Raw genomic sequence first — 27,979 nt, 5'->3', positions numbered from 1 at the left:
TGCTCACCATCTTGAGTTAGTGGTGATACCACCAGTCCATAAAAACATGACTATAGTTTCATTAAGGGGGGTGAAATTTGCACCCCCATATTTGCAAACTACACCCATTTTCTTTTTTTTAATAATATTTCACCCAAATTTTATTGCACTTCCTAAAATGCCCTTAAAAGTAACATTTTCTTTTCTTTTCTTTTCTGCTCACTCTCTCTCTCTCTCTCTCTCTCTCTCTTTTTCTCTTCACGACAACAAGCTCCTCTTCTCTCTTTCTTCCTCTTTCTTCTCCAGAGAAAACGTCCTCTTCTAAAATTGATCAACTTCAACCCTTCTTCTTTCCAAACCAGGTTACAATCCCAACTTTTCTCTTTATTATCTCACTATATCTACTCTAATTTCATGTTTAACTTTGCTTTTCTCTTTTGCAATTCAATATTTCTTACTGTTCCTTCCCCACAAGATCATTCAAATTGGACAAGTTTCTTTCTTTATGATTTGTGGGTAATATGTTTGCTGATAAATTGAGAAATTTGGAGTCCTTTTTGCTTTTCGAAATCCTTTCAAAATTTGGAAATTGAAAAAATTAGGTTGCTTTTATGCCCAAAATCAGCTGTTGGGGAGGTCAGAACAATGGAACAAGAGCCCCTGGATGCTGGGTTGCAAATTTCTATGTCTTCAGATGATATGGAAGACGACTTACAGTCAAATCACCCGTCTAGTATCATTGAAGTCCCCATTGTCAATGGTAAGTATTATGTGTTATCACTTTTATTATGTTTAGAGCTAATTATTTTGTTTTTCTTTGATTTGCTTGAAGGCCCCTCTATGATTGATGATTCTGATGAATTCCTCTCATTATCGACGAAATTTTTTGAAAATCGAGAAGACCTTGTCAGTGCTATTCGTAAGATTGGGTTGCTGCAAGGTTACGTTATGGTAATTACAAGATCTAGAAGCAATAGAGATGTGGCTATTGGTTGTGATAGAGGTGGTTGTTATCGAACCTGCTCTGCACTTGAGGAGAAGAAAAAGAATTCAGCTTCTCGTCGGATAGATTGCCCTTTCAAAATTGTGGGAAGAAGGACAGCTGAAGGGTTGTGGAAGGTCGAGATAAGTAGCTTGTTACATAATCATGAGCCTTCCACTGACATGGCTGGACATCCATATTGTCGTCGGTTTACTAAAGAGGAAGCCTCACAAGTTGAACAAATGAGTCGGGCTGGCATAAAACCACGTCAAATTCTCTCTTCGCTTCGACAAAGTAATCCTGATCTTCTAGCTGTTTCCAGAAATATATATAGCAAGACATCTCAGTTTAGAAGGGAGAGTCTAGGTGGGCGTTCGATTATTCAAGCATTATTAGATGAGCTTGGTGGTGCTGGTTTTTCTCATAATGTCAAATATGATCACTCTGGTCATTTGACTCATCTATTCTTTGCTCATCCCACTTCCATTGAGTTGACTAAAAGCTACTCTAATGTCTTTGTGATGGATTGTACTTATAAGACAAATAAGTACAAGATGCCATTACTTGAGATTGTAGGAGTGTCGAGTTTCAACACATCATTCTATTCATGTTTTGTTTTCATGCAAAAAGAGGAACAACAGGATTATCAGTGGGCTCTTGAAATGTTCAGTAAGTTGTTGGGAGATGGTAATCATCCATTGGCGATTATAATTGATAGGGAGTTGGCTTTAATGAAAGCAATACAAGTTGTGTTTCCGATGACTCCTAATCTTTTATGCATATGGCATATTGAAAAAAATATTCTTGCACATTGTAAGGGTCAGTTTAAGGAAGATGCAGATTGGGTTGGTTTTATGTCTTCTTGGAGTACCCTTGTAAAGTCTTGGGACGTGTCAACGTTTAATGAAGTTTGGAACCGTTTTCAAATTGAGTACAAAGACTATGCTTCCATTCTAACTTACATTGGCAATACTTGGCTTCCATGGAAAGAGAGGTTTGTATTTGCATGGACCGGACAGATTTCACACTTTGGTAATAATGTTACTTCTAGAGCAGAAGGTGCACATGGAACCTTAAAGAAATATCTTCAAGTTTCTACTGGTGGTCTCCGTGAAGTGAAGGAAAATATTTGTCTTGCTATTCAAAATCAGTTTCAAGAAATTAGAACTCAACTTGCAAGTGAAAAAATTCGTGTTCCTCAAAAGCTTTGCATCCCTTTCTTTAAAGAGGTGATTAATAAGGTATCTTTCTATGCTTTGTTTGAGTTACAAAAGCAATATTTGTTGGCAAATGCCAAAGACTATTCATCCCAATGCAAGGGCCAGTTTTCCAAAACCATGGGTCTTCCATGTGTGCACATGATCAAGGAGATTAATATTGAAGTGCTGCCTTTAAATCAGATTCATGAGCAATGGAGGATTGGCACAAGATCATTCACTAATGATCATCGTGCAAGCTTGGATCATGAAGATCCATTTAGTAGTCTTTTATCTGAGGTTAAAGAGAAGTACGAAAAACAGCCTCTAGCGCAAAAAGAAAATACCATAAGGCAGCTTTCTCAGATTCTTGGTGCATCTTGTCCTTTAATTTTTAAACCTACTCTTCAACCTCACAAAGGTCGTCCGGTAGGATCAAATAAAAGAAAGGAAACTAGCTCTACAAGGCGGGAACCTTCATATTTTGAGAGAGTGGAGAAGGCACCTCGAAAATGTAGTGGGTGCGGTAATATTGGCCATTATCGAAACAAGTGTCCATCAAATAATAAGTCTACCACACTAGGAACACAGTGAGATAAAGCTCCCAGCTTCTTTTGGGTTAGTCAGAATTTTTTGTTTATTTTCTTTCTTTCTTTTGGTTGACGCATTCTGATTTATTTGTTATGCATTTTGAGGAATTCTGAATTGATTGCTAAATTGCTGTTTTTTGTTATGCATTCTGAGGTTAGGCAAACTGAATTATGTGAGTCACTTTGTTTGCTGGATTGGCCCCTCATTTTTTTAGTTTCTAGTAGTCTTTTTGTTATATATAACTATATTCGGGTACTAAGGTTATATGCTTGACTCCTATTTTAGTGTTGGATCTCTTTGTCTTTGTGTACTTGTATTTTAAAGCATTGAAGAGTGGATGGCGTGTTGGTTAGTATGGCTGGTTGTATGTTTAAATATAAACATTTTTAAAGAAAAGGAGGTGTACTCCAAAGAGAACATCTGCTGGTTTTCCTATTAATTAATATGGCTGATGTTAGTTTCAATATCAATTATGTGCTTTTCAACATCTTGGTGCACACAATCAGAATTATCAATGAATGGTTTAAGAACTGGAACTTAAGATTAGATCAAAGTTGGTTTATAGTACATTAGTTGGTTTATCAATAATTTTAGAGATCACGGGTACTATAAGTTCAGATTGTGTATTATATTGGACACATTGTATGTTTATAGTACAAAATCAGGAAATAAGGAACTAGTATAATCTGTTTGAACGCATGGGTACTATAAGTTCAGATTGTGTATTATAGTTCAGATTTTTTTGGCCAGCTGTTGATTTACATTCTTAGTTGGTTTGCTACTTTCTTTTGGATTTGGTTTGCAATATTTGTACTATGTGCTTTGGTTTAAATGAATAATGTAAGCTGACTCTGTTTGCATTTTGCTTCTTTGTGCAGAGAGCAAGAAATTTATGGGTGTGGCTCTCTTCTTTAAGGAAGTTAAAAGGGAAAAAGATGAAACAGAAATTGGCCCAATGTACTTGGTCAGGAAGCTTTTTGTGCAGCATAGCTTGGACTACGTTCTTTTTGTATCTCTCACAACATAGGAGAGTTTTGTAGATGACGTATTATTAGGGGATTTGAGCTATGTAATTGGTAGAAAAAATTTAGGATTTCAGCTATGTATCTTTTTTAAGTCAATAGGATTTATGCAGTAACATATGTTACATGGAGCATGACCAATTGACTATCTGAGCATGACCAATTGACTATCTGGTTTGAAAAGAGAAAAGTTGATTGACTTTTGAATGGAGAAGAGGACGTTTTCTCTGGAGAAGAAAGAGGAAGAAAGAGAGAAGAGGAGCTTGTTGTCGTGAAGAGAAAAAGTGTGAGAGAGAGAGAGAGAGCAGAAAAGAAAAGAAAAGAAAATGTTACTTTTGAGGGCATTTTAGGAAGTGCAATAAAATTTGGGTGAAATATTATTAAAAAAAAGGAAAAGGGGTGTAGTTTGCAAATATGGGGGTGCAAATTTCACCCCCCTTAATTAACTATGTGTAACTATGGATAGACATAGTTAATTAAACTAATTTAATAATAAATAATAGAGAAAAAGAATTTTAAACTCTCTCTCTCTTCCTTGACCGAAACAGAACCTCTTCTTCTTCTTCTTCTGCTACACCTCATATCAGACACAAAAATCCCTAGTTCCTTCCCCAGAAGCCTAAATGATCCTCCTGCAATACTGGGTTCAAGCATCTCTTTCATCTCTGTTGCCTGCTTCTTTGTTTTCATGCCCCATCGTCACTTTTCTGCACTTTATTTTTTTATGAGCTTGGGTTTCCTTCTTTTTTCTAGATTTGGAGTTTTTTTTTTTTGATAACAAACAGATCAGAACTTTGGTGTCCCAATATGATCTTAGCTCTAAAATGGAGCTAGAGAAGTATTTCAATGTGTCGTATCAAAAGCACAAAGCTCCGCATCACAACTGGATGTGGTAAGCCAATCGGTCCAAGATCTATAACATCAAGATATAAAACGTATAAGAAAAAAATCAATACTGCAACTTTCCAAGGGGAATAGGATCTCAGCCAGCCGCGAAAGCTCAAAATTATGAGGCTTGTTCATCCTCATACTCGATTTTCGGCTGAGCTTTGTGCCAAGCGGTGCTCTGTAGAGTGTAGACATTTAAAGATAAAGTGCCAGTGAGGTAGATGGTGGTAACCCCCGGCCTTGAATGCCTTGCATGCCCAATCCCCTGCCTTAGCCACTATCCCCATCCTCTTTCTCTTCCTCTGAGACTCAGTTTTTGGTAAGCCAAATCTGTGAGGTCTGTGAGCTCCTCGATTTTGGAGTGTTTAGGTGAAGGAAGATGCTGGACTAAGGAGGTGAGAGAAAGGAAGATTTAATTATATCTTTCTTTATTATAAATTTTATTTAGTTAAGTGGTTTTTATAATTTATATATTTAACTATAGTTAAATTATGGTTAAATCGGTAACACGTGTCAAATTTTCATGGACTGGTCATATCACCACCCAAAGAAAGATGGTGAGCAAAATCGAGTCCGTGTGTGTGGGTCTTGGATGCCGCATCATGTGTCACTTATTATTTTGATTCGCCTTGAAATTTTGACAATGGAAATGGACGGGTCGAAGGATCTTTTAATTGACATATATAGTCCCCAATGAGGGATCGCACTGTTACATTTACATGTTTATTATACAAAAATAATATGGTGAAGAATCTTGTTTTCTTAATATTCACAAAATGAGTTTACATACTTATACACAGCTTTACATATTCGATCCACATTTGTAGCCTAAGTTCAAGCATAACTAATGTACAGCTAACTAATAGCAATAGGCAGAATCTGCTTGCAGATTTGATGGGATTGGAATCCTTTCCTTTAAGTCCTACAAAAATGTTGGCGTTTTGGTGGGTCTTGATGACCATCGTGGTGGTGATGATTGTGAGACAACAGTGGGAGGTTAGAGATGTCAAGTGGTGGAGAAGGCACGAGTTGGTTTGAATCATTGTGATCTGGTGATGTTGAAGTGACGGGACCCGATGGTGTGGAAGAATTAGGGATAGGGTTAACTGGTGGTTCGCAGCAGAAGTGGTGTCGGTTAGGGAGTTTTCCCGTGTTGGAACGCTAGAACTGGGGGAAGCAGGTAGGACTGTTGGTTCTGTGTCGAAGGAAGATAGTTGTGTTTGAGGTCCAAAGATAGACGCAGCATGTGGAGAAGTTGGATAAGAGATGGACTGAAATGGGAATGTGTTCTTAAAGAATAAGACGTCTCGTGAGATGAGGACTTTGGGGCGTGTTAGATCATAAACTATGTAACCCTTTTGACCGTGGGGATAACCTAAGAAAACACACTTAGTTGCACGACGATCAAACTTGGTGGGCTTGGTAGGGTGAGTTGACGTGAAACACAAGCAACCAAATACTCGTAAATGAGAGTAATTTGGCACTTTGTTGAATAGTTTTTCAAATGGTGTTTGTCCTTGGAGAAGTGGTGTAGGAGTCCTATTAATGAGATAGGCTAAGGTGAGTATGGCATCCCCCAAAAATGTTTATGTAAGTTGTCTTGGAAAAGAATGGCTCGAGCAACATTGAGTAAATGCCTATGTTTGCGTTCAACAACACCATTTTGTTGTGGTGTGTTGAAAGCAACTAGTGTGATGAATAATTCCCTTTGATGAATAAATTTGTTCGAGCTTAAATTCGGGACCATTATCACTACGCACAACCTTAACCTTCTTATCAAATTGATTCTCAACCAAGTGAATGAAATTAACTAGGAGAGTTCGTGTTTCTAACTTATGTCTCATCAAATATATCCAAGTACTTCTAGTGTGGTCATCACTATGGTAAGAAAATATTATGCACCAAAAAGTGAAGGTACATGGTAACCACCCCAAATGTCAACGTGGATTAAATCAAAAGTAGACTCACTTGAGATAGTACTTAAGGGAAAAGACTTTCTGGTTTGTTTTGGCCATAGGGAAAATAGAACATTTGCTTGTATCACAAGCTTTATTTGTAGAAAATGGAAATAATAAGGAAACTTTGCTAGAAGGATGGCCGAGGTGTTAATGTCGGTTGGATGTGTGACTGTGAACAAAGTTGCATGTTCCTTTATGTATTTGGTCCAGGCAATATAGTCCCTCCTGTTCAATTCCCGTCTCAATCATCTTCCCCGATCGTAGGTCCTGTATGACACAAAATTGTTTGAGAAAGATGGTGATACAAAATGAATCGAAGGCCAATTTACTGATGGAGATCAAGTTCAAATAAAAATATGGCACAGATAAGACATTATGGAGGATGAAATGTGGAGAGAAAACTACTTTGCCAATGTGAGTAACTTGAGCTGAGGTACCATTTGGCAGTTTAACAAAACGATTGGATACAGGTTTCAAAGAAATGAAGAGAGAAGGAGTACAAACTATGTGATCACTAGCACCACTATCCAATATCCAAATACTGTTTTTGCCATTTCGAGGAAAAGAAAATGCTTTACCTAGGAGTTCCACATAAGTTGGTACATTACCCACTTGATTGATTGTAGCTGCCTTGTTTTTGCTCAACAGGTTCATGATTTGTTGACATTCCTCTTGTGAGAAAGGCAAATTAGTCGCAGCCTCTCTTTTGTCATTCATGGAAACCATATGATTTCCTTTTGACCATCCTTGTCCTCCTTCTGCAGAGGCTTTTCTTTTGTGGCAACATTCATAAGTATGGCCCTTCCAATTACAAAATGTGCACTTGAGATGTGCACGATAATTTTTGGTACTATGGTTGGTTTTGTGGCACTTTTCACACTTGGTTTCACCTTCTCTAGAGTCAAAGTCACGACCTGCCTTCTTCACAACAAAAGCAATCGCTTCAGGTGGAGCCAGTGCCTTCCCATTTGATACTTCTGCTTGTTTCTCATGGCGTGACGCCATTGAATATGCCTTATTCACACTTGGGAGTGGATCCATTGCCACTGTATTGCTATGAACTGTAGCAAAGGAATCATTGAGACCCGTCAGAAACTTCATTGTCTTATGAGTTTCCATATAGGCCTTGACATTTTTGGCTGCTTCACAGCTGCAAGGAGGAATTTCACAGAGTGCATCCCTTTCATCTCAAAGGCTTTTGAGGATGTCACATAATTGGTGCCTTGTTCACAGTCGTGAATCGCATTCTCTATATGAAACAATTGAGTAGTGTTGGTATGAGAAAACCGTTCTTGCAATTCAAGCCACATACCTCTAGCATCTTTGCAATGAATAACGTTGAATAACGTTGCTCGAGATGTCCTTTGACATCAATCCCAACAGTCATGTCTTGACTAGTGTGTTGCAGCGATCCCATTGCTGATGTTCTTCAATCCTATCGGTTGGCCTCTTGATGGATCCATCAATAAATCCTTTCTTGTTCTTGATTGTTAGGGCCATGCTCATGCATGGATTGTACCCATGTGGTGTAATTGTCTTCCACCAAAGGCTGACACAAGTACTGCGTCAGGCTGGTTCGAATGGTGGAGGAATAAAGGATGATTGGAGTTCTCTCATGGTTCTGAAGTCCTTGAAGATTTCGAAGTGTTGCCGTGTTCGACTATCTTCCGATCCTCATCGCCCGCCATGGATGGTTTGATTGTGTTTGTGTTTCATGTTATGTCTCATAATGAATGCTTTGATACCATATACAAAAATAATATGGTGAAGAATCTTGTTTTCTTAATATTCACAAAATAGTTTACATACTTATACACAGCTTTACATACAGAGGCCGGAGGGGGCAGGGGCCCAGTGGGTCCTGTGCCCCACTCACATTTTCACAAAAAAAATTATATGTATATATATATATATATATATATATATAGTATTAGTATTATATTAATATTAGGTTTTTAATACATGTTTTTATATTTTTTTTTTTCACTTTCAGAAGCACTTCACGTGCTCTTTGGGATTGTAGATTGTTTGAGGAAGAAAACGTGGGCTCCCACGTAGTGATTATCATATAATTTTCTTTTTCCAATTTTTTTGACATCAATAATAAAATTGATTATGATTCTTATTTCCTTATTATTTACAAATTTTTAAGTCTAATAGGAAAAGGATTAAAAAAAACTGTTCTATCATATCAATAACAATGTGTGTGTGTGTACATACACACATTGTGTGTATGTATATCAATAACAATGTGTATGTATGTGTGTGTGTGTGTATATATATATATATATATTCGTCAAATAATAATTCTCAATCAATTCTTTTGTCAAGAGCACTTCTTTTGATTCTTACTACTACTCTAGTTTTCATTCAAATATGTTAAGATACTTTAAAAGAAAAGAAAATTATGGTGCAGAGGAGTCATCGGGTATAAATACCTCATTAGATTCATCTCCCGCAAAAAAAAAACAAAGAAGAATGATAGTAATTTAGAGAAGCCTTGTCCCGAAATTAATGAAAAATATCATTCTAATCATGGAAATCGTCCTCCAATTTCAACTTATCATCCTAATGTTCAAAATGAAGTACGCAGATATTATCTACAAAAAGGTCCTTGTCAACCTAGAGCTCACGAGTTTACTGATAATTGTTTGATTTCATATATTGAGAAAGACATTTTTACTAGCATAGATAATGAGACAATTACCATTGTAAAAGAATATTTAAATGTAATTTCATCGAGAGCAATTACCATTGTAATAGATATAAATTATATTTAAATATTTTGTTTTTTTTTTTGGTGCCCCAGTGACCAGAAATTCCTGGCTCCGCCACTGTTTACATACTAGATCCACATTTGTAGCCTAAGTTCAAACATAACTAATGTACAGCTAACTAATTGCAATAGGCAGCATCAGCTTGCAGATTTGATGGGATTGGAATCCTTTCCTTTAACTTATCTTTACTATTCGAAATTTTAGAACCACATATCATCTAAAGCAGTTAATACAAACCAATTGTTTAAACAATAATGACTGCATAATAAACATTATTTGTCATTCTCATTGACTTGGAAGGATAAAACAATATATGATCAAAAAATTTATGTCACCACGTTAATTTATAATAAAATATTGAAACAATTTTTTTTTTGAGTAAAGCCACAAGGGCGAGATAATATATTCATCACAAGCTAAAATAGGTCGTTACATGCCCTTCCGCCGTCATTCATAGACAGACAAGAAGTTAGTGGTAGTACCCACAAGTGGTACGTACATATAGTCTTACTCATTAGACATTTAAATACGTAGAGGTAGCGGATATCCTCTTTCGGTACTACTCCAGAGACGCTAAAAGTACACAGAGTGTTCCTAATACAAGAAACTTTATTGTAAATAGACAAACTAAAAACATAGGGATGGGCTGAGAGCAAAACCCTTGCCCACCATAGAAGTCCAAAGGCAGCCCAAACAGAATTGATCCACAAGGCCCAACAAGAGGACGTGACCCAAGCCCAAAGTTCACCTCAGCCTCTCAGGCTGCACACAGCACCGAAGCAGCTTCGCCGGATCCCACCACCTCAAACCTTGACGCAAGATTCCACCGCTGCATCCCACCGCCTCACCCGGCAACGCCGCATCCCACAGCTGCAAACCCAGCAACAAACCGCGACTTCACGTCCCTCGCCGCCACCCTGCTGCAAGTCTCGCGTCCACTGTCCAGAACGCAGTGCCGAAGCCGCCCCCATCTGGTGCAGATCCACCGTCCAGCCCCGCCATCGTCAATGACCTGCCATGTACAGACGCTCACCGCGTCCAAGCCGTCATCTGGTACTCGCCGTCAACATCAGCAGTCAAACCTTGAGCCAACTCCCCCTCAAAGCTCCGGATCATTTAAATCCCCTCCGGCAGCAAAGCCAAAGGCCAGCCTAGGCCAGGCCAAGGCCGCCGCCGGACAAGAATATTCTCAAGGTCTTGAAGCCTCCTTAGGGTTTTCTCAGAGAGAGAGAGAATAGTATGAAAATATTGAAACAATTATGGTTCATTCATGGATAGATATAGAAGAGTGGGAAAGTGACTAGCTAGGACTGTGCATTAATATTAACATAGCATAATCAAAAGTAATTTAGAAAAGTAGTGTAAGTCTCTCATTCATAAGTTAGAGGTCATGAGTTCGACTCATAATAAATTAATTGTTGTACATAAGTTGTTTATTTGATTTTAAAAAAAATATTCTCATATAACAACAAAAAAGACGAGATAAAAATTATTGTAGCTTTTTAACTCTTTGGTACACTCATGCACGTGTGTAAGATTCTTGTAGCTTTCTTAACTCTGGTACACGCATGCACTTGCACACTGGTATGATTCATATTTCGTGAGAATTGATATCTTTGTTTGATTAACCGGCATGCGACGGCTGCCTATTTAGTGCATCCATTCATATAAAACATAGATATGACTCGATTCGATTAATGTTGATTAATGGCAGAGTTTCATATGTTAATGGACAGAGTTGTATTTGTAATGGGATAAGGTCGACAGGGATTTCCAAATAGAAAAGAGAATGGCGGTGGAGCCTAGTTAGTGTGCTTACTCTATAGTGCACTTCACACGCTTCGTCACCGTCATCCAACATGGACTTCCCAAATTCCAATCGACTGGAGCGACCCACCGACGTTGTAGTGGATATGCGGCTCATATGTGAGAGATCAAGTTACTCCTATCATATAATGAGGAATTTTATTTGGGGATTTATTTTTAGTTATCAATAGTCAACAAAACGAATGAGATCTCAAAAAAAAAAATTTTAGTTTTTGTCTTCAAATTAACCAAGTATGAATTGCAAATTGACAAGTTTTCAATGTGGGATTTGGTTGCACAGATCTACTAGTTAGGTTGCACGTGAATAAGCGCGTTGGAGAATAACGATCTCCCATAAAAACGTGACAAAATAAAAGTAAATTATAAGTCTTTCAATTGCATCGAAGTTTTTGAGTTTAAACTTAACATTTAATGGGAACTGAAACTTGCACACCCAGTTTTACATTTTACATTCCATTTTGCTTTTTTTTTTTTAATACTTTTTATCAATTCACAACTTTTCTCTTCCGAAACTACCCTCCTCCTCTCTCTCCTCTCTATCTCTCTTCTCTCTCCCCATCCACAGAAGCGTGCTACATCTATGACCTTGCAGGCTTGCACAAATATGAAAACCCCATGGACAAATCTCTTATTAACTTTATCAATCCCATGGACAAAATCTCTGAAAACAGCATTATCGCTATTAAATTTATCAATCTGTTGAACAAAATATAAATTCAATTACTTTGAATTAAGAGTGGAACAATTTAGATATTGAATGGATCTTTTTCTTTACAAACAAAGAACGAAAATAGATGGGCAGAGAAGAGAGGAATCTAAAGAGGAGTGGTAAAAGTTGCTCCGATCTAATGCAATCAGCAAGGATAGCGACAACAGAATCATACCGCAGAACACTAAGGCCGAGAAGGAGACTAAGCGGAAGCCGAAGAAACCGACGCCAACATGCTTCACCACGAGCTCGGCTTCCCTCGAGGTTGCAAAGTCTCCCAATCTCTGTAGCGCCACCCCTTGATCTTCGAAATGCAAGCCTCGATCACCGCCGGCACCGGAACACGAAATGAATGGAGAGAATGTGCCAAGCCTTGTTGGAATTGGAGATGGATGAGGCAGTGAGGATTGAGTCGAGTAGGCTAGCTGCCGCAAGGGAAGCAGAGATTTGGATCGGAAGGAGAGAGGGGGAGAGAGAGAGAGAGAGAGAGAGAGAGAGAGAGAGAGAGAGAGAGAGAGAGAGAGAGAGAGAGAGAGAGAGAGAGAGAGAGAGAGAGAGAGAGAGAGAGAGTTTTAGTTGTAGGCTGTGGAAGGGAAAGGATGAGACAAATAGAATAGGGGTGATTTGGTAAAAACTGCACACGGGAAGTGCAGAATGTAAAATTGGGTGTGCAAATTTCAGCTCCCCTAATATATGATTAAAGTTGAAACAATATCAACGGTTCAAGTGGGTCATGGACCATGTCACCATGGTTGTCAACAATGACTTTGGCCACATATCTCTAGATTGCTATTCACTACTCCGCCCTCGGTTTCAGTGTTTATGGACTTCGAACCATCTCTAACACTACCCCTGCATAACCACTGCAAGTGGCCTAGTGGTTCTTGACTAGTTGGGTGTGCTCCCCAACCTAGGTTTGAACGCCGAAGCTGTCAAAGTGGTCAAGCACTGTACTGCAATGCACAGTTTGAGCATTTCACATGCCCCAAAAGGGTTTATCTTGGGTCTAGAAAGCCTTTGAGTTTCCCTTGACAATGCCAAAAAAAAAACACTACCCTTGTTAAGGTGAGACTTTTTTTTTGTGCTAATAATGTTGTCTATTCTTACACATTAATGGATTAAAACCCATTTTTGATAAAGAAAAAAAAAAGTATAAAAAAAAAAGATCCAGACGCGATTTCTGCAAGCTCCTGTTGTGTGTAACAAGCATGTAAATGATAACATTGGTTCTAGTTATGGAAACTTTCAATTGCAGCATTGTTGGTTATCAATTGAGTTCTCTCATCAGAGTGCACAAACAAGACTACTCACGTAATAAGCGAGAACAAAAAAACATTCAGTTAAAACAAAAGAGCTCTTGTCACATAAAAGTTAACCAAATTTTCAAATACAGTTCTTCATGTTAAAGTGACTTTTAAACTACACAACATCTAAAGCTACAGATATCTACAGTTTGTACTCTAAGAAGATAATACTGGTAATCTATAGTAAAGATCAATGATTCAATGCCACTCTATTCCTCCCAATGTGGTTAAGCCCACTCCTTCCCACACCTCATTGACACCAACTTCTTCATTTGTCAATAGCCTCCATATTGCAGTCCCACCAGCCACAACCATTTTCATCTGCTAGCAGAAAACATCAAAATGAGAAACTGTTATAATTTAACTGATCTAAAAGAAACAAAAAGGAAGAACTAGTGATGGAAAAAAAAATGTTGATACCAGTTATGACTTAAGAAAGAGCAAACTTACAGTGATTATAAACATGTCCTGGTTTGTCCTGGCTTATGAGACTCTCAGCACTTCTCTTTTTTAGCTTGGGTTTTGGATCACCTCCAAGAACTGCAAAATACTTTCTTGCAGCGTGTTTATAATCCCCATCTAAATAGTTGACATTTGAAAGAGCAGGAGGGGTAGAGAAGTCAGAATTAAACCAAAGACATAAGAAATTGAGAAGTGTATTTCTATTCATGCCTCCAAAATCAGTATTTAGACCTCTAAATTACTTTTTCAAATACACAAAATGCTAACTACACCTCTCTAATCTCCCTAAAATACCCATAGCTTAAAGCCTTAAACCAAAATTAGAATTCTCTCCCTACCAATTTTTCCTTAGCTAAAGAATTGGGCTAGAACATCACTGAAAGGGCAAGGCAAACGAAAGAGTTTGAAAGAGCTAAACTAAAACATGGAGTAAATGATCAAGAATGATAATCAATATTTTCTTTTTTTGAATTTTAGAAGGATAATCACTATATAAGCCAAGAATTTTAGAATTGCCTTGTAGCAGCTTGTGGTTTTCCAACAATATGAGCTTGGAAGTTATCAAAGATGCCAATCTTGATCATTGATAATGTCATCAACTTATTGAAGAAAATAAAAATAAAAATAAAAATAAACATGTTTAAGGAAAACTGAAATTGGGAGAGAATTGAGTCGTGCTTTTATTGATAATATGAGCCTCTTTATATAGAGGATTACAAGACATAGAATCAGAGTTGTACAAGGAAAGATAATCGTACAATTAATCGGATATCTATGAATATCTCCGAGAATATCTCTAATTCGAAACCCTATTATAACTAGGTTAACTAGGTTAAGTAACCTAGAGTTTGGGCCAGACACTCATTTTGGATTTACTTGAACACTCCCCCTTGTGTCGCCCAAACGTGGTGCTCCTCTCGTTGCCTCATTAAAAACCTTGCAGAGTAACAAAAACCCTGTGGGACAAAAATAACCTCGGTCGAAGGGGGAAAAGAGCACAACACACCCTTCACATTTCGAGATCATACATATAGACACCTCCCTCTGATATCTGCATCTCCCTCTGATGACTAAGGTCATTGGAGTTCGGATAACTTTCGCAAATGATGCTACCAACATGTTTCTCAAAAGTGGAATTTAGGCAATGACTTAATGAGCAAATCTGCCACACTGTCCTCAGATTGAACCTAGTTCACTTTGATCTTGAGAAGAGTCTGTTGTCGCTGATTATGCTTGGTGTTGTCGTTTTTGATGTAGCCTTGCTTCATTTATTCAAAACAAGCAGCATTATCTTAAATGCTCGTAGGCTCATCTGTGGTAGACTTCAAACCACAATTGTTCGAACATGCGTAATTATGGATCCAATCCATATACATTCAAGAACCACTTCGTTAAGAGCAATAATCTCTGCATTGTTTGAAGATATAGCGACTAGGGTCTATTCTATGGACCTCCAAGATATCACGGTCTTTACCCATGGTGAACACTTAACCAGTTTGAGAATGACCTTTATGTGGGTCAGAGAGATACCCAATATCAGCAAAACCTTCCAAAACACTAGGGCTGGGCACGGGCCGGGACGGGCCGAAATTGGGGTAATCCCGATCCCGAGCCCAGAATTATAAGTCGGGACGGGTCGAGACGGGATGTTGGTTTTTCAAAACTGGTACCGAGGGTACCGAAACCGAACGGGTTCGGTACGGGCCTGGGACGGTTTCGGGACGAAAGCTTCTAATTCATTTCATTCATCATTTCTAGAATTGAAACCTGCCATTCTCTCTCTCTCTCTCTCTCTCTCTCTGTGTGTATATATATAACCTGCAGACGGTAAACTGAAACAACATCATATAATCATTGGTTATAATATGACCCAAGCTTATACGTTGATGCTTGATCAGCCCTAGTTAATCACCCAAGCTTATACACGTTGATGATTGATCAACCCTAGTTAATCACTCAAGTTTATACTAAGATCAGACAATCAACATAAAAATCTCATATATGAACAATTGCATAATTGCTTATTGAGATTGTAAGACTATAGATCAAGTTAACAATTAAACTTACAAATTAACTTAGTCTAATTCATTTAAATCAGAAAACCAAACTGGAGATGAATGGTCTTCAAGCCCCGAAGCGGGTGGATGAGCAACTTGCTTCTTCCAATCTTCCCTCTAGCCATCAAAATTTCAATCGAAGAACTGAACTGGAGATGATCGAAGTGTGAAATGGACTGGAAGTGAAATCAATACTGATTACTGAAGAACAGGTGGGGAAATTGGAAAGAAATTGGGGATCTGGGATTTAGATGAAGCATAGAAGAGGAAATGGAGAGTGGAGAAGAGAGTCTCAGATCTGAGAATTGGGGATCGAATTAGCCTTTTAGGTTAAATAGGTTTAGTGATCAGGTGTGGGCATTCTTTCTTGTTCCCATATATTTGACTAAATCATCCAATCAAACTCAGCCAAGTATATAAAACAATTAAAGATTTAATTTATTTAATAAAAACGGGACGAGACAGGCCTTAACGGTATGGACTGGGCTGGTACCGGTACCGGGCCCGTTTGTCTCTGAACGGGACGGGACGGGCCCAAACAGTAAAATTTTAATTTTAATCTCGGCCCGTACGGGCAAATTTCGGGACGGTTTCGGGACGGTACCGGGACTTCGGTTTTGGGTGCCCAGCCCTACAAAACACATGAACGCTGGCCAATGTTGGCGGCGTTCCTGGTGTGTGATGGGTTAGAATACATCGCCTCTCTTTAGGGATAGAATAAGCCCATATCAATCGTACATCTCAAGTACCGAAGATATCTTTTACACCAATCCAATGGCGTCACGTTGGCGCAAAGCTATCCCTTAGCTCACAAGTTCATGGCAAATGAGATGTCCAGTCTTGTGCATTGAGCTAAGTACAATAATGCGCCTATTGTACTCAAATAAGGCACTCTTGCCTCTAGCACATCTTCGTCATCATCCTTTGAACGAAGAAAATCTTTTCCAGGATCAAGACTACAGACGATCATGGGGATGCTTGAAGGCTTGACCTTGTCAAAATGCCTAAACATTTATCAACACGATGCCCAAGTTCCAAACCGAGACATAATCGTGTTCTCCCAAAATCCTTCATCTCAAACTCAGATTTCAAGTGTTCAGCGGTTGCCCTTAACTCTTTAAGGGCTTCTAATGAAGATCATGTCCAACATAAACCGCAATAGAATCCGAAACTTGTTATGGAAATGCGCGAGCATATCCCTTCCCAATCAAGTAGTCACTTTAGTGAGCGTTTCAATCTTATTGCAAATGCGCTCTGTGGTTTATAGCCACTTGACTTGGGTAAATGAAGTTCACCATGAACCTTCATGTATATTCCGTATCTAGATCCCCATAGAGATACGTAGTGATCACATTCGTAAGCTGCATGATCAGTTATTTGGAAACTACCAAACTGACAGGGTAGTGGAGTACAATGACATCCATTACGAGAGAATATATCTCATCGTAATCGATTCCAGGGCGTTTTGTGAGAAGCTATGCGTCATAAGGCGAGATTACGATCTCTTTTTTCTCATCACACTTTCTAACGAAGACTCATTAGTCAATAGGTTTTATGTTAGGAGGTGTTGGCATCACTAGCTCAAAAACCTTCCTCTTCTTTAGAGAATCCAACTTAACCTGAATCGCATCTTTCCATTTAGGCCAAATTTCTCTACGTTGGCATTCATTTATCAACGGAGCGTGGTTTGATATCATCGGACTCAACAAACTCATGCGCAACGAAATGCGCAACTACAACATCAATTATGATGGAGTTTCTATCCCACGTCTCATGTACACTAGTGTAATTTTCAAAGAGCTCTATATTCTCATGAATAGGTTCTGACGTTAAGGCGTCTCCCAACGATAACCATAACCCGGAAGATTCTCATGAGACGGATTTTGAGTGTCGATGATCCAAGGATTAGGTTATGCCAAAGCATCATTCGAACCACGGGCTTCCTATGCATCCTAGCTGGGGCCATGGTCTGTAACACCAGAGTGCCACTCTCTTTGGCATTGACGCCATGCCTACCTCCGTGTAGGGTGGCGCAACGTCCTCTCGTAAGGACGTACTTCCTTCCAGGCATATTTGCAGCAGATGTGTGATCTCGTCACTTTAGTAGGGATCAAGATGAGACATAATGGGGACAAGCCACGACAATTCCTGTCGTTCCTGCAGAACATCCTTGTTCTTATCTCTCCCAAACGATGGGAAGACTGTCTCATTAAAGTGACAACCCTCAAATCTAGCGGTAAGGAGATTGCCTTGCAAGGGCATTAAGTGGCGTACGATTGTTGGAGTCTCAAATCCAACGTACTTGCCCATTCGTCTGTAAGAACCCATCATAGAGCGATGTGGCGGCGCAATAGGCACATAAATGGCACACTCAAAGATGTGTAAGTATGATACTTATACCCAGTCACTAGATGTAACGCAAAGGTAGATTGAGTGGCAGTGGGTCATAGACGAATTAGCATAGCTGCATGCGATATTGCATCACCCTAAGAAGATATAAGGAGATTGGTGCGCATTACCAATTTCTGGACTACCATCGTAGACATTTCCGCGAGACCATTTGGGTGTGTTCAAGGGAATTTCATGTCCAACATCAGTCCCAATGCAATAACCATCGAAAGTCTTCGATGTAAACTTTCTAGCATCGTCAAGTCCAATTAACGGAATAGGATGATCCGGGGAGTGAGCTCGTTGTCATATGATATTATCTAGGAGTGTAGCATAAGTAGCATTACAAGTGGCAAATGACACAACACGTGACCAGCGTGTTTTCGTGTCAACCAACATCATGAGATATTTAAACGTCCTCAAGTTGGTTAAACTAGTCCACAGAATCCCCACAGATTCTATTTAAGGACAAAATGAATATTTTCATATCATTTGCATAGGACGGTCTCAGTCCTAATTTTCCTAAGGAGCGGGCTTTGAAAACGAGCGAGAGGCCTTAGAATCAACCAATGAGGATTTTGGTTGGGGCTAAGCGTCTGAAACGCTATTTGAAGAAACGTTGGTGATTGCAACATCACCAGGGAAGTCATCACCATGATGTACGCTATCCATGGCGTCATAGATAAGGACGATGCTAGCCTAGGTTGGTGGTGGACGACGGCGGCTCTGGAGACAGCGGCAGCGGTCACACTTAGTCTAGGAATCAACTTTTGATTCATGCTTCGTTTCGCTCGAAAAAAAGGATCTCCATGTGAAGTCTTTGGTAGAAGGATCATCATATCAGGACTAGGATGACCTATCCAGTCTTGACAAAGCCAATATGTGTCTAAATCCAAGAGATCTTCTCTCATAACTTCGTTGGATTTAATAACTCAAATAGTGACATAGAGTCCACTAGAGAGACACATAAACTTCTCTAAGATGCGCCTTTGTTCACAATCGTTAAAGGTATTGCAAATGAACTCATTTCCGTTCTCTACATGCGTTTTCGCATGAAATCCATTAGCTATTCATAGGTGCGATTTGCCCTATGATCGTAGAGAGTTTCTGTGATAGTAATCAAGGTGCCATTTGGCAAGGGGAACTTGGGCTATTCCATGTCGTTGAATTAATACTGATGGCCTAGTCATCATAGTCACAAAGTCATATGCTCAGAATCAAAATGGAGTCATAATGAAAAGAACTCAAAATTTTATTCATAAGCCAACAGAGTTACATCATTGTCTCTTTGACCAAAGAAAATCTAATCCAAAATGCTAGCTAATGCAAAACAATGGTAGTCGTCTAACTTCTTTCTGTAATTCCAAAATAAATGTGACCAGGTGAGTAGAGAGATGTCGGTGGAGCAAGGCTCGCTTAAGTACCACTAATCTCATAACCTTCCTAGACATCACACTTACTTTGGGTGAGCCTACTTTGAAGAAAGACTAAACCACTGACATTTGCTACAAAAATATATGGCAATTGCCTATTACATCTCTTGGAAAAATAAAGACTTAAACAGAATTGGCGATCTATTGATCCCAGCCAGATTTGTAGTCTTCAACCCTTCACTTTAGATCATCTTCTTGATCTTCTTGTTCCACATGGTGAGCTTCTCTTGCTTCACAATATGCTTTGTAGGCAGTGATAATTTATTCACGAGCTCTACAAATGTGTGCCCAATGACCTGATACTCCACATCGAGAACATACATCTTTTCACTCAGACTCCATTGATTGAGGCGCTTTGAAAGCGTCATTTAGATGGCTCTTAATGTTGGTGGTGCCACCAATATGGCCAGAGGCATTGCTTCCCTTTCTCTTTTCACGTTAACCTCTTCGATTTCATATTCACCTCTTTTGGCGGTTACCTTCCCAAGTGGAGCGATTATATGGACCAGAACATCTAGAAGTATCCCAAAGATTAGGGTTGCGCTCTTGGAGCCCTCCCTTGGGGGCGCGACTATAATTGGATTCTGGAATATGCTATATTTCCACGGATCTGGAATTATAGTTCTTCATAAGGATGTTGTCATGCTTTTTAGCGACATTCTTAGCTCCAATGAGCTCATAAAACCTTGTGATTCGTCCTGCAGTAACGTCGATCCGATTGTTCTTAATAACCATCAATGCACAGACGGGGAAGGTAGAGAGAGTCTTCTCAATCAACATCGCATCTGTGATATCTTTACCACAGAATTCCATTAAGGATTTAATGCAAAGTATTTCCGAGTTGTAGTCAAGAACTGACTTGAAATCACAGAAGCGGAGGCTATGCCATCTCACTTTTAGGTCAGGAAGCAGGGAGTCACGGACGTTGCCAAATCTTTCTTCGAGTGAGACCCATAACCTTCTGGGGTCTTCTTCATTCAAATACTCGTAATGGAGTGAATCATCCATATGACAAGTCATTAGGATTATGGCTTTTGCCTTATTTGCCTCTAAGGCTACTCTATTTGCTTCCAAAGCTTGAGCTTGCTCAACAGTTAGCACGTCCTGGCTAGGCTCTCAAATCGTATCCAGGATTCCATTGGCCTTGAGATGCTGGCGAATATCACAAACCCACTTGTGATATCCAGAGCCAATTGTTCCCAATGGAGCAAAGTCCAATTTGTTCAGGTTACTCATCTTGAAAGAGAACAAGAATTTAGGGTTAGTTTCAGAGCGTAAAAGGCTACCACGAAAACATATAAAATTCCTGAGCGTAATTGCTTCCAAGAAATTCAATTCCAAGAGGTATTGGATTAGATCGGAACAATGACGTAAGTGGTCGATCATAAATTCTCTATAAACTGAACAAGCTCCAAGCTTGGAGTGAGCACGAACCCCCACAGTTCGGCTTAATTAGGTCTCCCCTATGAGAAAGAAAGGGGGGAAGAAGAAGGGATGTTGCAAGTCCCCGAAAAAAGAAGAGAAATTGAATTTTAAAACTCTAAAAAAACAGGAACTTTTAGAAAGAAAAAAATACATCGAAATAGATCGCCGGAAAATTTGGCAGGAAAAGTGGTCGGAAAGTGACCGGAAAAGTCGCCGGCAGTGATTGACAAACGGTGTTGACCGGAGTTGACCGAGCTACTAATGTGGCAGATATGCTGACGTGGCAGTGGGTCCCTCTTGCTGACGTGGAGTGGATCCCTCTTACTGACGTGGCACGGGTCCCCTTGCTGAAGTGGCGCCGGTTCTTGGTGCTGACGTGGCTGTGGGCCTACGTTAGTGGGCCTCTGGCTTGGGCTTGGGCTTCTTTTCCTTTTTTTTTTTTTTTTCTTTCTTCTGCCTGTTTTCCTATTGGACGGTTTAGCAACTTTTAGACAGGTTTTTAAAGTTCTTTTTCCTGTTCCTGGGTCCTGCGATCGAGACTCTGCTGGTGGAAAAATTTAGGGGCAATCGGAGGTCCAGAAAGTGGTGAACCGGTGTAGGGATCCCTTTTTGTCTTCTTGGAGGGCTGGTTCGATACTTCCGGTGGCTGATTCGGTAGTTTTCCGGCCGGTTCTGGAATCCTGAGATTGAGGGCTTTAATATATACGGTCGTGGTGGCTAGGGTTTGAAGGCTACAAATTTAGGGTTTCAGGGTTAAGGCTTCGTGCTGATAACGTGTTTAAGGAAAACTGAAATTGGGAGAGAATTAAGTCATGCTTTCATTGATAATAGGGGCCTCTTTATATAAAGGATTATAAGACATAGAATCAAAGTTGTACAAGGAAAGATAATCGTACAATTAATTAGATATCTATGAATATCTCCGAGAATATCTCTAATTCGAAACCCTATTATAACTAGGTTAAGTAACCTAGAGTTTGGGCTAGACACACATTCTTGATTTACTTGAATAATACCAAAAAAATTGAAGATGAAAACTTCTAACACTACTACTAAAGTTCTTTGAGCTTCATTGGGAAAAATAAAATAAAATAAAATTCTTTGATCCCATATTGAAAAGGTCTACAAAAATAGAATCTTGCAAATTCATACGTATATGACGCTTGGAAAGAAGATTTTGTTCCCAATTACTGAACCATCAATTTCTTTCATTTGCTACACAATACTTCTGAAAATTATAAAAGAAACTTTGATTCAAATCAATTGTTGAACATAATTGAGGTATCATTTGGCATGAGGGATTGATTTGAGGCGAAGCTGGTTTGAAGATAAAAATGAAATAGCTTAATTGAATGGGTTTGATGATCAGGAAGAGTTTTTTTTTTTTTGGTTCTTATGGTTTGTGTCTTTCTTGGTAATTTTAATAGAGTTGATAAAGTCAACTATCATTAAATAAAATTTGGAGGTTGAAATAAAATTTTAGAGGTATGAATAGAAGCCCTCAATTGAGAAAGAAAGAAAAAGGGATAAAACGTACCGTAAGAGAAAGGTAGGTGGCTTGAGTTTATCATATACAAGAAGCTAATTACAAGATCAGAGTGCTAGAAGTTTGTTGTTTGCTGTGATGCATATTGTGGTGCGCACGCTAATTAAGTAGAAGTATACAGCCCACAACTGAAACATGATATCTTCCAACTCATTTTCCATATTTTGTGTTTCTACTTTATCTAGACTCTAACACACTACTCTAAGTTCTCTCATCAGTCTAAAACTTTTTAGCAATACCATGTGACAGTGTATTCATTAGAATAACCAAAAATTGTGACAATGTTGCATACACTCTACTGATTCTATTTGTTGTTCACAATATCCAAGTGCTAATTTCTGCTAAGAACATACCACAAATGGTAAGCAGAAGCAATTCTAACACACTTTTATGAGTTCTCTCAGTAGCCTAAAACTTCCTAGCAATTTCTTGACAATCTTATGACACTGTATTCATGAGAATAAAGAAAAGCACAAGAATATTGCATGCCTCTCTTTAAAATGTTTCTTACAATATCCAAGTGTTAATATCTGCTAATGACATGATCACCTATAGTAAGCAGAAACAAATCATTCTGGTTGACAGGTTCAATTATCAAAGGTTTAGTCATCCTGCTTTCTCATGCAAGGACATACAGAGAACTCCAGATTACAGAGCTTAAGAACACACCACTGAAAGAAAAATTATAGATCATCTTGTTTAACAATTAGTGCACTCAAAGGCATTAGACTTGCCACCTAAAGACATGGAAAACCAATTACAATACAATCCCTCTTGTCTGAGCTTGTTTGTTCCACTGATGAGTTGAACAACCAAATTCTTGACAGCATAAGGACCCATACTTTATTCCAAGAAAATAATGATCTTCTATAGTAATGAATTAAAAAGTGATTATTCTTGAGTTTTTTTTTTTTTTTTTTTTTTTTTGCAGTATAAGACTAGAACACCCTTTATCTTGACCCTGCAATAGTCTTTATAGTTGTGCATCACAACGTGGGGGCTTAGAACCCTAGTGGTTAAGGTCATTTACCCCAACATTGAAGGTCCCAAGGTGACCCAAAAGGACATAAAATAAAGCTTATGGTTTTGTTCACATACATTATCTTGTCTACGATCTTGCTAGTTTAGGCAATAACTTGTTTACTAAACTTTAAAAAGATAAATGTTTGCTGATGATATTCTATATGCTCTCATTTTCAGCCGAAGAGCTTAGATGATGGTTTAGAAATTAAGGTTTCAGGGGATTGTCCACCCTTCTTAAAATCAAACAGTGCAAAAACACATGAAACCCCAAAAAAGAGGCGGAACTGTTTTTTTTTCCCCTCGTGGCTCGTAGTATGTAACTTTATCTTCATATAAGTATTCTTCTTTCATATTGTAACGCCTCTGAAAATTAAAATAAGTTGATGAACTATAGAAGATTAATCTGTAGAATAAGTGGATAAATTATAATCATACAGTTTCCTATTACTCTGTATACCGCTAGTATATGAACCTGTAATGACCTCCATTTTCTTTTTTTATCAGGCTAAACGCCTAAACATAACTGCAGGGCCTTACTTTAACATAATTGCATTGCTTTACTTTTCATGATTGCACTGCTTTAACTTTCATGATTATGTTTAATTAGTAGGGCTGCTTGAGATTGTTTAATGATCGGCCGACACTCTTGCTCGACCTACACCAGAAAAACAGAGCAAAGGCTCTCTCTCTCTCTCTCGTCCGAAAACAGAGAAAAAAACAGAGCAAAGCTCTCCTTTCTCTCCCTCCCTCCACCGGACAACTTCCATTGACTTCGTCTCGGCCTTGCGCAGCTACATGTGGCAGTCTTGGGTCGAGGCACTGCCGGCAGCTGCGGCGAAGAGCCCAGTTTCATTTAACCCCGATTTGGTTCCAAGCTTGATATCTCGAGCTACAGGTCACGAATCCTTCCCAAACTTCATCCTCGAGCTCGCCTCAAGCTCCCAGAAGTGTCCTTGCACGGCGACGCGGCGCGTAGTGGCGGCTGGAAGCCAGACCTGATCGGAATCAAAAACCGAGCTATCGATCCTGATATCTCGAGCTACAGACCCCCATTTCTTGTGATTCTTGAACTGGTGAGCTCACCTTGAGTTTCTGAACAAATCTCCAGAAGGGATCGAAGTGAGTTGTTGCAGTTTTTACGTTGAACTAGGAGCTCGCCGGTTTCTGGGTTTTTTTTTTCCGGCCATCCCTACTGGTTCGAGGTAATTTATACCCCTTCAGGTCATTTTCAGCTTACATGCTAGTTAGGAAAGACATTAGGCTTGATGAGACGACGCAGAGCAACCTGGCCCTGACACCATTGGCGGTGGTCGGCGACGGCTCTGCCACTAACTCCGGTGGCCATTTCCTGCCACCTCCGAGGGTCACAAGGACAGTTTCTATACATTTTTAGATTCTATACTTCAATACGATCATTTCGATATATTATACGCAATTTTTCGATATCGTATGATTAAGTTATGAATTTTTACATTTCGATCGATTTCGATAGTTCGATTTGTGATTTGTGAAGATCAGACCGTCGGATGGACTTGTAGTTTTGATATGTTGATCGTATGACTGTCCTGATGACTTTGTGTGGTCACGGGCGAAGATCCGATAGTTGGATTTTCGTATAATTGTGAATTAGTGTTTTGGAAGGCGATTCGTGAGAATCCGACCATCGGATTTTCATATAAATATGAGGAGATGATAGTAAAGGCGATTCAGGAAGATCTGACCGTTGGATCTTTGTGATAATTTCGGAAGGATGATCCAAAGGGCTATCCGTGAGGATCCGACCGTTGGATCATCGTATAATTTAGATCCGACCGTTTGATCATCGTATAATTTCGATCCGACCGTTGGATCATGGTATAATTTCGATCCGACCGTTAGATAGTCGTTATTTTATTTTATGAGTTGTGGGCTAAATTCAAGTCACATTTGATTAGGTGATTGACAGTTTTTACTTGGGCGAGCGAGTTTGGTGTGATTGTGTTAATTTGAAGACGCAGCGGGAGTATCGAGGTGAGTAAACCGCACATGGTTCATTCACGAACCGAAGTTCTAAATATTTATGTAGGGATGGCAATCGGGCGGGTTGGGGACGAGGATCACAATACCATCCCCATCCCCGGGGTCATTTTCTACCCCCCATCCCCGCCCCAATCCCCAATAAAAATATATTGGATATTCCCCGTCCCCATCCCCATCCCCATTGGGGACTAAACCTCCAAACCCGCCCCAAATCCCCAATAAGAATTTAATAAATAAAATAAATTTTTTCTCATATTGCCTTTTTTAAAATCAAAATCTACAACAAATAAATTTAAAATATGATTAAATTCATAAATCATAATTCAGTGAGTGCAAAAGTCAAAACACCATTAAAGTAATTGTGTAGCCATTAAAGTAAAGTAGTAAATGTATATATTTGTGATTTATATTATAAAAAATAAATATAAATATATATATATATAAGTTAAATATATGTATATATTATTGGGGCGGGTTTGGGGATGGGGATCACAATACCATCCCCGCCCCATCCCCAATCTTAGATAGCGGGGATTGAGGATCCCCATCCTCATTCCCCATTTGTCCCCGAATTCTCCCCCCATTAGGGGCGGGTATCCAATGGAGCTCCGCCCCGCTGGGGATTTTTGTCATCCCTATATTTATGTTTATTTGTGGAAATTATTTTGAATTAAATAATTTTTTTGAAAAATATGAACTCGATCGACTACGGTTCATAGGGCTACGGCTCACAGGTAAGGAAATGATTTTAAGTATAAAAAGGAATTTATTGCTTTATTGTACGAGATCTATAGTTGGTATTAATGGGCATTCTTGTATGAATGTCTATGTACATATATTATTTACATGAAAAATATATATGTATTGATGGATTTTGTTGAGGAAACCATATAGTAAGGTGTTGAGTTTTATTGTTTGAGAAACAATAAATTGTTGATTTGTTGAGATATATTGATCTGTGGAGATCAATAGGTCACAGGGGTGACCATGGCATCTATTAGTGAATCACGCTCTTGTATCGAGTCGGTGGTTACTAATTGTATTAAATCGTGAACCACGCTCTCGCGCCGGGCCGGTGGTTGCGATCAGTTAGAGCTCTAGTCTGTCAGTCAAATGTTGAGTGATCTTATGAGGGTAACGTGGAGTTACTTGTGACTCATAAGTGTATATATATATATATATATATATATATATATATATATATATATATATATATATATATGAGAGTGAGAAAGTGACGTGGTTTTGTGGTGGTCATTGTGATTGTGATATTTTACAATTTCTATGCTTGAGTTGAAATTGTTAATTTAAATTTGTGCAATCCTTAAGTTTACTCATACGAGCTGTCAAAAGCTTACCGGGTTTTGCGTTATTGCAATCCCGGTACACTATTCAAACGGTGTAGCGGATAATCCTGCAGGTCAGGAGAATCAGGGTGCAGATCGAGCTACTTAGGGCAGTGGCAATCGAGTCACAGCATTATTGTGAATTTTGTTATGTTCATTTCGAACTTTATAATTTGGAATTTGTGAGAGTGTGCTGTAATAAGAAATTGAGTAGTTGGGTATTGTAATATTGAGTGGTGTGAGGCGTGTTACTCTGAAAGAAAAATTTAGATTGGTATTTGTAATTGTAATTATTCATGTTTCGGATTTGAATTGGTCATTCAAAATTCAGGGCGTGACAGAACCTTAGTTGGTAAACTGACATCAATCAGATTCATGTTTGGTGTACTCGTAAACAAACGTTACATACAGGTTGCACAACCTGAAAATTTTGTTAATAAAGAGTCATTTTTGCAAGATATTATGTAGGATGCCATTATGTAATTCTCATTTTTTTTAAGAAATAAGGGAATTTTGTATGATCAATTTGTGTCACAATGGAGTGGGATTGAATTCACTATAACACATAGATGAGTACATACGAAATTTGATGGTATGACCTATTGATTTACTATGACAATATGAGTTATTTTTCACTAAAAACTAAACTGGAACACCATAATTGACATATATGAGAGTTTGAATCCAACCCCATAATCCCAAAACAGTTATCAATCATAACTATCTTGAAAACAAAACAAACCTAATAGCAATGCTTCTGGCAATCACAAATTACTTTTAGTTTGTCTTCAAATCTCTGCTCTTTCTTTGCAATTGCATTATATGATCCAGCCAACCGAAAATTAAAAAATTTCATGAACTTTAGAAAAGAAAAAGAAAAAGAAAAAGCTAGGGTTTAAGGGACGGGACACGATACATCTGTCGCATCCTCATGTCTCACTTTCTTCTTCTTTTATTTGTTTATTATTATTTTTTCTGACAGTTTGTTATTCATGTGATGTAGACAGCGGAATGTGGAGCACTTTGAGAAGCTAAACTTAGCTCATC

General features: G+C 38.8%; 1 protein-coding gene across 5 annotated transcripts; it reads left to right on the top strand.

Annotated features, from left to right (window-relative positions):
• Positions 1-211: 211 nt before the first annotated feature.
• LOC112200173 (protein FAR1-RELATED SEQUENCE 5) lies at positions 212-3,890 on the top strand. Of its 5 annotated transcripts, none has more exons than XM_040517727.1 (4): positions 212-341; positions 605-739; positions 881-2,747; positions 3,627-3,890. In XM_040517727.1, exons 2-4 carry the CDS (start codon positions 625-627, stop codon positions 3,661-3,663), a joined length of 2,019 nt encoding a protein of 672 aa, XP_040373661.1. In that variant the 5' UTR covers positions 212-341; positions 605-624; the 3' UTR covers positions 3,664-3,890. The 5 variants fall into 5 exon arrangements, with proteins under 5 accessions (XP_040373661.1, XP_040373660.1, XP_040373658.1 ...); XM_040517726.1 differs by having other exon boundaries at positions 812-2,747; XM_040517724.1 differs by having other exon boundaries at positions 605-2,747.
• Positions 3,891-27,979: the final 24,089 nt, after the last annotated feature.

This window comes from Rosa chinensis, chromosome 4, assembly GCF_002994745.2.
Source record: "Rosa chinensis cultivar Old Blush chromosome 4, RchiOBHm-V2, whole genome shotgun sequence".
Classification (NCBI taxonomy): Eukaryota; Viridiplantae; Streptophyta; class Magnoliopsida; order Rosales; family Rosaceae; genus Rosa; species Rosa chinensis.
This window is presented reverse-complemented; position numbering and strand designations above follow the sequence as displayed.